The 9,981-nt window shown below is 45.5% G+C and overlaps 1 protein-coding gene across 1 annotated transcript; it reads left to right on the forward strand.

Annotated features, from left to right (window-relative positions):
* Window positions 1-2,996: 2,996 nt before the first annotated feature.
* Window positions 2,997-3,859, forward strand: LOC119654340 (thioredoxin, mitochondrial). Its single transcript, XM_038059680.1, has 2 exons — window positions 2,997-3,225; window positions 3,287-3,859. The coding sequence occupies exons 1-2, from the start codon at window positions 3,109-3,111 to the stop codon at window positions 3,572-3,574; spliced, it is 405 nt and encodes a 134-aa protein (XP_037915608.1). The 5' UTR covers window positions 2,997-3,108; the 3' UTR covers window positions 3,575-3,859.
* The last annotated feature ends 6,122 nt before the right edge of the window (window positions 3,860-9,981 follow it).

A 9,981-nucleotide genomic window follows, 5' to 3' on the forward strand; every position in this document is an offset into this window, starting at 1 on the left:
TTGTCCTTGCTGTTTATTAACCGTGGACATTTTAATACCAGATGATCTTCCATACAAATGTAGCATGGAAACCGCTTTATTTTTCCCCCTTGTGCTTTTGCGGCAAGGGAAATTTCCCTATGCGGTTTTTTTCGACCACCTAAGGTCTCTGCCTTCTTAGCAACGGAATGTTCTTCTGCTTGAACCTTCGCGAGTCCGCCCAACCCCTCCCAATTGGGAGACATAACTATGTATCTATTTTCCAGGAATAGATCAATATCATCAATTGTTACGGGAAGTTTTGGCTGTTTTAGCAATGAGTCAAATTCCCGTCGGGTGGAGACATCCATTTTACGGGTAAGGATAAAAGGTATGAAAGGTACACCTTGATCACAATTGAACCCAGCCTTCCTCAGGTTTTGAACCACTGAGCGCATTGTATCAAGTGCCCTTCCAATGGTACTGGGGTCTTGTAATACTATCTGGGGAAGATCTATGAGGGCCTGGATCTCCTTTTCAACCAGCGCCCGAGGATTACTGTAGCGTCGTTCCAGAAGTTCCCAGGCCTTAGCGTAGTTTTCCCCATGCACTCCTAAGTGCTCTACGACTCTCCTCGCATCACCTTTTAATTTGCTCTGCAGCATCATTAGCCTTTCAGCTCGCCCAATATCAGATCCTTCATAGACTGATTGAAAAATACTACGGAAAGACTCAAAGTGGCGAAGATCCCCATCAAACGAAGGAATATCAGGGACTGGTGGACAAGGACGAGGTCTATGACCGCGATTCCAATAAGGAATGCCTTCGGTCTCGGAGCTTCTTAGCCCGAAGCCTCTTGACGGCAACGGTATGTCACCAAAAGGTATGTTCAAGTCATCGCGAACCCTGGGAAACCATTCTCTAGAGAACAAGTTTTCCGGTTGTTTTGTCGCGTCCTCCGACTCCCCTTGAGCTTCATTAAGCTCGACTGAAGGTCCGGGGCGTGGACTTGATGTTACCCTTCCACCTGTGATTTCTATATCGACGGGAGAGCCTTCGGGAATGAGATCGCGATGAACACGCCCAATCAGCTCCTTAGTAGCATTGTAAATACCGATCATAACGGATAGTTTATTTTCTCGGAAATAGACTATGTCCTTAGAAGCGTTTTGGCGAAGAAGTTGGCTGTGGCCGGCGAGGAAATCCCAATAAAGCTGTTGCACTTCTTCCCATGCCGCAGCAAAACGCTCTCGCGTCCTTTTTTCTTGCCGGAGTTTGACTAGGGACTCCCGCACACTTTCAAGTTTTGCGACCCTTTCTTGCTGGGCATCAATAATTGCCTGAATCTCCATTCTGGCTAAATTTAAATATCGCGATAATACCAAGCTCCGCGGCGATAGTAGCTTTGCGCCTTTAATCTGGGCGCCGCAACGACAATAATTTTGCGCCCTAAGATTTAGGCGCCGCAACAATAATAATTTTGCGCTCTAAATTTGAGCGCCTCAACGATAATAATTTTGCGCCCTAAGATTTAAGCACCGAATCAATAATTTTGCGCTCTTAAGTTTGAGCGCCGCAACGATAATAATTTTGCACTCTTAATTTGAGTGCCGCAACAACAATAATTTTGCGCCCTTAATTTAGGCGCCGCAACAACAATAATTTTGCGCTCTAAATTTGAGCGCCGCAACAACAACTTTGCGCCCTTAATTTAGGCGCCGCAACAACAACAACTTTGCGCCCTAAAATTTAGGCGCCGCAACAACAATAATTTTGCGCTCCTAATTTGAGCGCCGCAGCAACAATAATTTTGCGCTCTTAATTTGAGCGCCGCAACAACAATAATTTTGCGCCCTTAATTTAGGCGCCGCAACAACAATAATTTTGCGCTCCTAATTTGAGCGCCGCAGCAACAATAATTTTGCGCTCTTAATTTGAGCGCCGCAACAACAATAATTTTGCGCCCTTAATTTAGGCGCCGCAACAACAATAATTTTGCGCCCTAAAATTTAGGCGCCGCAACAACAATAATTTTGCGCCCTTAATTTAGGCGCCGCAACAACAATAATTTTGCGCCCTTAATTTAGGCGCCGCAACAACAATAATTTTGCGCCCTAAAATTTAGGCGCCGCAACAACAATAATTTTGCGCCCTTAATTTAGGCGCCGCAACAACAATAATTTTGCGCCCTAAAATTTAGGCGCCGCAACAACAATAATTAGTGATTTCCACTCCGCAATGGCAATACTCTGAACGGGGCACTGAATACGTGGGAAGCGCAACACTGTAAGGATCTATCCTTTGGTCTGAACGCGCCCACGTAACAACAAAATAGTGCACTGAAAACGTAGGAGACGCAACACTACAAGGATCTTTCCTTTGGTCTGAACGTTCCTATGTTGTTCCAGCACAAACAAAGCACCGATAACTTTACCGATGTACTATATGAACCGTTCAGTATTGTCGCGGCGGAACACTAACACGTTTGTAAACTACGCACTTATTAACAACAATTTGCACAAGAAACTTTATAAAAATTCACTGTTTTATAAATTTTAATTTACAAATACTTACTTGAAGGATCCTAATCCGGCTCGACGGACCAATTGTTCGAGAAGTCTCCTATTAGAGTGTGGTTCGCACCCAAGTCCAGCCAAGTATCCAACTTGGCGCGCTTATCCCTTGGGCGCGATGGAGTCCTGCTTCTTTTATCCCTCGCTGTCAAGTGAGGCTGTGGAGAGAACTAAATTAGGGTCTTACCAAATTGTTTCTGAAGTTCCAGCGAAACAAAGACACAAACACTCTTTTCGGGTTTCTTGAATATTTTATTTACTTTATCACTAACTTTCTACCTTAAACTTAAATAACCGAAAAATCTCCAAACAATGATAAATATTAAAAAATAAAAATATTCAGTAATATAAGTTAAACAAGAATCAAATTAAAGAAAATATATTTGGCTGCAGAAATCGCTCACCCCCTTAACATTTCGTCTCCATTGTGAATACTCTTTCACTGCTGCTGTCAAGATAGAAATATCGCAACGGCAGACATATTTGCCATACGCTTCGTATCGCGCTGTCACGTCTGTGACATGTAGATTAGTGCCTTTCGAAAAATCGCTAAAGATATCAGTGTTCAGCACATAAAATGCTTAAAACGTCTAAAATATTCGGCCTGCGAGGGATTTTCAGCAAGAGCGTGTCCTCAACGAGCGCCAGCGCCAAGAGCTTCGTAATCAAGGACCACTACGAGTTTGACAAAAAGGTTCGCTGCATGTCGGATTGCACGTAGTTTGCCTTATATTTCAATTTCAGTACTTTTTCAGGTTGTTAATAGCGACGTGCCCGTTATAGTGAATTTCCATGCGGAATGGTGCGATCCCTGCAAGATCCTGACGCCCCTGATGGAGACCCTGCTCAGCGATACGAAGGACGTCAACCTGGCTGTGATCGATGTGGACAACAACTACGACTTGGTGGAGACGTTCGAGGTAAAGGCCGTGCCAGCCGTTCTGGCGTTCCGCAATGGCGTGGTGATAGACAAATTCATCGGACTCATAGACAATAAAGTGATCGAGGAACTCATAAACAAGTTGAAAGTGAAGCAAGTGTGAATGGCGGAGTATTTCTATCTTTAGTTCTTAAGAGACTGTAATTAGTTAGTTGCTCGGATATTATGTAAATTGGCGGTGCGCCTCAGCGAAGTGATTGCCGCGCCCGACGGTCCCGACTGCCGATCTCGTCGGATTGTTTGGAATGAAGAGAATTTATTGCTTAACCCTCTCGTGTCGATTTATGGATGTTTAGATTAATTCGTTGCCTGCAGAGTCTTCAGAGCCAGACTTGATGGGGCTGACAGGGATTGCCTTGAATAAAGAAATGTTTTATGTAATGCGAAATCTTTTTGTTATCTTTTCTGTCCCCGAGAGAAATTTTCTTATCAGAGTTGCGTGTGATCTTGAGATCACCTTGTTGACTTTTTTCGCAGGTGCTCTGGGCGATTGCTGATGCCGATTTCCTCATCACGTTGACGACTGTTGACTCTTATCAGTGTCACAGGGTTAAATTCGGAGCCACGGGCCAGGATACTGTGTCACAGGGTAGGACATGAGGGACCTGAATCACTTCTGAGTGGTCTTTAATTTGTATAAATCTCATGAATAATGTGTGATTCATAAACCGCGGAGATGAACGTTTTCATTAGACATGACTCATGGGTTCTTATGTCGATGATTTTAATTATAAATTTGGCCTCTTGCACATTGTTCCATTATTTGGCAGATGATTGAACGACGGAGAAAATAATTGTATTGAAATTTGAATTGCTCAACTATATTTTGTGCAAGGAAAGTCGACAGGGATGTGAGGATTGTTTGTTAAATGATTCTTTATAGGAAACTACAGGGTGCGGCAGCATAACTTCCTTTTTTAAAATGCGCGCCACTCAGTTAGTTGATGTCATAGCAGAGCGCTAGTGGTCTCGTTCAAGAGGGAATGCTGTAAAGTTTTGTCCCGACACGGTTCAGTCGCCATCATGCGTTGGAATAGTGAGGAGCGTGCCTTTGCCGTTGAGGTTTACTTTTCAAGCGGATGTTCGGTTATTGCAACACAACGTGCATTTCGGAATCGCTTTAATTTAGCCCCGTTGGCTCCCGTCCCAGACCGCAGATCAATTGTTACATGGGTCACTACATTCAGACAAACTGCAAGTGCGACAAAAGGAAGAACTGGAGTCCCTCGGCCCGTTAGATCACCTGAGAACATTGAAGCAGTGAGAGCGTCAATGTTGCGATCGCCACGGCGTTCTGGGCGCAAACACGCATCTGCCTTTGGACTATCCGATCGTTCTGTGAGAAGAATTCTTCTTGATGATCTTCATTTTCATCCCTATAAGATGGCGATAGTGCAGGAACTTTCAGAACGTGACTTCAATTCTCGGATGAACGCGTGTGAGCTTCTTCTTGATGTCGTTCCCGAGGGTGCTATTGTTTTTTTAGCGATGAAGCCCATTTTCATTTGTGTGGGTCGGTTAACAAACAAAACATGCGCTACTGGGCTGACACCAACCCTCGGGAATTGCATCAAAAGCCTTTGCATTCTCCCAAAATCACAGTGTGGTGTGCAATTTCCTCAGCTGGAATGATTGGTCCCTGGTTTTTTGAGGAAAATGAGGTTACAGTGACAGTGAATTCGGACCGGTATGTAAACATGCTACAGAATTTTTTTTCCCACGGCTAGAAAATTTGAATTTGGGGAACACTTGGTTCCAACAAGACGGTGCAACAGCACGCACTTCAAGAGCATCGATGGCTGTTTTGAGGGAACACTTTCCAGAGCGCCTTATCTCAATTAGAGGCGATTTGGAATGGCCGCTACGCTCTCGCGATCTGTCCCCTTGTGATTGTTTTCTATGGGGTTTTTTGAAATCCCGTGTTTATGTGAACCGTCCAAGAACCCTACAAGATTTGAAGACCAACATCCAAGAAGAAATTGCCAACATAACACCTGCTATGCTAACAAGAGTCATGACAAACGCCAGAAATCGGTTTACGCAATGTATGGAGAATGGGGGACGTCACCTAACAGATTTGATCTTCAAAACAATGTTATTTACATTATTTAGACATGCACCTACATTATAAAAAATAAATAAATATTTTCCGATGCATACAATAGTTTCTATTGAGTTTTGAAAAAAGAAAGTTATGCTGCCGCACCCTGTATGTCAATAACTCTTAATAAAATCGTAGCAGGCTTCGAATGTGCAAATACCAGTGAAATTTTCTTTTATGTTTTAGTCATAAAATTTCAATTTGACAACGGGCGAACTAGTTGTAAGGAAAGAGGAGGGGTCGCTTCGAAATTCGCTTGTCCCCGGCTCCTCGTCCTCAAAACAAAGTGATGACCTCGGCTCAAATGGAAAAGCACCCTGCATGCCAACAAGGTGAATCTCTCAGTGAAGGGAACCAATCTGGCTGAAGTAGTCAAGACTTCCTTCCGTCGGTTACAACAATTTTCAATCACTCCCATCAGTGTAGACACGCCTGCAAAGGCCCCGGAAATGAAGTTGAAGTTGACCGAATCTAAACAAATCAGGTCAAAAGGGAGCACATGGATCCGTTAGATCTGTACACGCACGTAGAAGCCCTCAACTAAAACAAAGATATTGTCAATATCAAACGTGAAAGTATCGGCGCAAGCTGCTAACCGTATCATAACGGTCCAACTGTCAAGGAACGCGGCCTTAAGCCCTTCGTACCGTTTGTTGTGACGTGCCCTACATTTTGTAGTGAGAACAGAAAAACGCAAATCGACTATATTCTCTTAAGACGCCGACATTTTACCACTGTCACTGATTGCAAAGCCGTTCCCTATGAGACCATCGCATCTCAACATCGGCCGTTGATTGCCGTCCTGCTAATTAAGCCACCGATAAAACAGCGCGAGGAACACACTGGCCCGCCGCGCATTAAATGGTGGCGATTTCATGAGAAAAAAGAAGAAATGATCTCACTTACGCGATTACCAACCACCACGAATGTGGAAGAATCGTGGAACCAAATGAAAGACACGATCCACAAAGCGGCCTCTGCAACCCTCGGGGTCACCAATCCGGGTAAACAGTACATCAACCGAGATACTTAGCTTTGGAACGACGATGTTGAAATGAAAGTCTACGCCGCTACTACAAGTTTTTCGACGATAAAACGCTCGCCAATTGACAAATTTATAAGAATGCCAACCGGGAAGCCAAGAAAACGATCACTATCACCCGAGCGGCCCATTACAAAAATCTATACGATAAACTGGACACTTGGTATGGTGAGAGAGATCTGTATCGACTTGTCAAAAGTCGAAACGAAGGCACACAGGATCTCAAACACTTCTGTTGCGTTAATGACAAAAGAACGGTACTTTGCTTGCCAACCGTCGAGCCGCGACGGATAGATGGCGGGAATATTTCGAGCAGATTTCAACTGAAGAATTTGCTCATCCTCCAATTCCACAATCATTGCCGACATTTGGACCAGTTCCACCTGTCAGCGCAACTGGTGCTCAGAGGTGGTGGTGAGTAAGATGGGGCGGCAACCCTGCCGGCCAAAACCAAAACCAAGTGGCCGAGGAGAACTTCCATAGTGGTGGCACCGGGAGACGCTGTAATCACTTTGGTTTGCCGGCCGTGATTCAGTAGGCGAATGCTCCAAAGACCTAACCAGGGCGATCAGACCCGAGTCTGCATGGGGACTCATCTGAAGTGGCAAATTGGTCACGAAACCTTACCAGGGATATACTGGTACCATGGAAACCGGGAAAGCCCCTGGACTCACATACTTCGGGTGAACTCCTGTTGTATGTGAGGACAGCTCGGTTATTTGCGGTTGGCCTGGGAGTTTCATGGTGGCTGTGGTTGTGCTCAAGCGAGAAGAGACCTTCGGGCCTCGGCGTGGTGTTGCGTTTCAACACGGGTGCCGTACTCCTTAGTTCGGTAGAGATTTAGGTAGGTCTTGCATCCACCAGTATGAATGCTAAGCCATGCACTTGGTATAGACTGGTACCGTTGTTGCTTGTTTCAGCGGGGCTTTGATTGTGGTTACAAAATCAATCCGTGTCCTAAGAAGACCGTGGGATTAAGTCTTCCAGACAGGTGCTCACGTAAAACCCTCAAGGACTTAACTGTCAGCGTAACTGAAGTCGAGGAAACAATAAAACGAATGAAATCGGGGAAAGCCACAGAACCTGAAGACATCGCATCTGAGCTCTGCAAAGCAAAGAGCTGGGACCCAACACTCTATAATCGGGTTATTCAGAAAGGTAGAACACCATCTAACTTGCAAGAAAGTACCACTGTTCCAATATGGAAAAAGAAAGGTAGTTCAGCAGAATGTGCAAATTACCGCCTGATCCGGTTACTTTCCCATACCATGAAGATTTTTGAACGCATTCTTGACAACCGTATTTGCGAAATCGTTAAAACAACCGTGAATCAAGCCGGATTTGTCAAAAACTGCGGAACTACTGACGTAATACACGCATCGCCCTCTTTACATTGCCTTTCTAGATCTAGAGAAAGCATTTGACTGTGTGCCACACGAACTCATTTGGCATGCTTTACGACAACACTTAGTGCCAGGAGAGCTCTTGCGCTGGGTTCCATTGTCCTACCACGATCCGAAAAGTAAAGTTCGAAGTATGGCGGGTGTATTAAAATCGCTTCGTGTCTCTGTTGGTGTTTATCGAGGAAACGCCCTCTCACCCCTCCTCTTTGTTCTTGTTATGGACATCGTCACACGAGACATCCAACGTCCATCGCCCTAGGCTTTATGCAGATGATGTTTTCTTAGCATCTAATAGCAAAAATGATCTCGAGCAACTTGTCCAAAAATGGAATGATCGCCTCATGCAACACGGTCTCCGATTGAATCTAAACAAAACTGAATTTTTGACGACCTTTCCCCATGAAACAGGCACAATCACAATCAGCGGCAGTGACCTGCCCCAAAACGGACCGATTTAAATATCTCGGGCGAATGCGATCAGCCAATGGAGAACTACGTTATGAAATTGCTTCACGCATCAACGCAACCTAGGTGAAAGTGGCGTTCCACAACTGGTGTTCTTTGTGATCGACGTATCAACGAAAGTCTCAAATCTAAAATTTACTACAATGTCATCCGTTCTGTCGCCCTCTATGGTTCTGAGTGTTGGCCGGCTATAAAACACAATGAACGGCTTGTTAACGACGTGAATGAGGACCCGTGGGGACTTGGCTATAAGCTTGTCCCCCAGAAAATCGGGACTCTACGGAGGCTCTGCATACTAAACACCGACTAGATGGACCGCATTGTGTGGGCATTGTTCCTCGGATACCCAGTACGGGTTGACGTATATAGCGCGGAAATCGTCGAGGATTGCCCCCTTTTCATAATTTCGTAATGAAAGAGCTCGAAGAAGCGGTTCTCACTATGAAAAACAAGAAGGCGTCAGACCCTGATGGCATCCCGGCATTTTTCCTTGTCGCTGGAAAGTAGCCAGACTCGCGTTGATCAGTAAAGGTAAAGGAGACCCAGAACTCCCGTCTGCATACCGACCACTGTGTATGCTTGACACGGCCAGAAAAGTGCTCGAGAAGCTCATCAGGAGTAGACTCGCTGAAGCAATCCGCGCTGCCGGGGACTTATGCGCAAGACAGTTCGGGTTCAGAACAGGAAGATCTACAGTGGATGCTGTTATAGAGGTCGTAGATGCGGTTCATCGAGCCGAGGCACACAGCCGCTGATCTCGACGGATAGTGCTCCTCATAACGCTTGATGTCAGAAATGCCTTCAATTCCGTAAGATGGACAAATATGCTAGGCACACTAGAAAACTCATTTCACGTTTGTCCTTGCCAAGGAGCGCAAAGCTATCTACCGTCGTAAGGGCGAAAACTTAAGAGAGGTGGTTGTCCGTGAAGAACGTCACGCATCCTTACCGAGTGCAACTTTCTTGACAAAATGAGCCGAGGGGCAGATGGACGGCGCGGCTCATCGACAAATTAGACCCGTGGTTGAACCGAATGAACGGTGAGATTGATTACTCCCTTACCCAACTTCTAAGTGGGCATGGACGTTTTCAGTCTTACCTGCACAGGATTCGGAAAGCGCGATCTCCTGATTGTGTGTTCTGCAATGGAGTGGCGGAGGACGTTGAACAGACCTTTTTTTCTTGCGAGAGGTGGGACGGCTTTCATCAGCAGCTTTATGCAGACAACATTGTCAGAAAGATGCTAAAGAGCGCTGGCAACTGGAATCTTATTGCGTATTATGTTCGGGCTCTTCTTATTGCGAAGAAGATTGAACTCGACCGGTGGAGGAATCGGACGGTAAGGGGTTCCCTGAATTGACAACTCCCTTCCTCCCCTCCCCTCCCGTTGGTGAAAGGAATTCCCTGACTTGAAGGCTCCCAAAGCCGGGAGAGCGGGAGGGCTAGCCCGCAGTAATGTGTCAAACAGTTCCAGGCTGGTTCTCTGATGATAGGGAGGT

Source organism: Hermetia illucens, chromosome 4, assembly GCF_905115235.1.
Source record: "Hermetia illucens chromosome 4, iHerIll2.2.curated.20191125, whole genome shotgun sequence".
Classification (NCBI taxonomy): domain Eukaryota; kingdom Metazoa; phylum Arthropoda; class Insecta; order Diptera; family Stratiomyidae; genus Hermetia; species Hermetia illucens.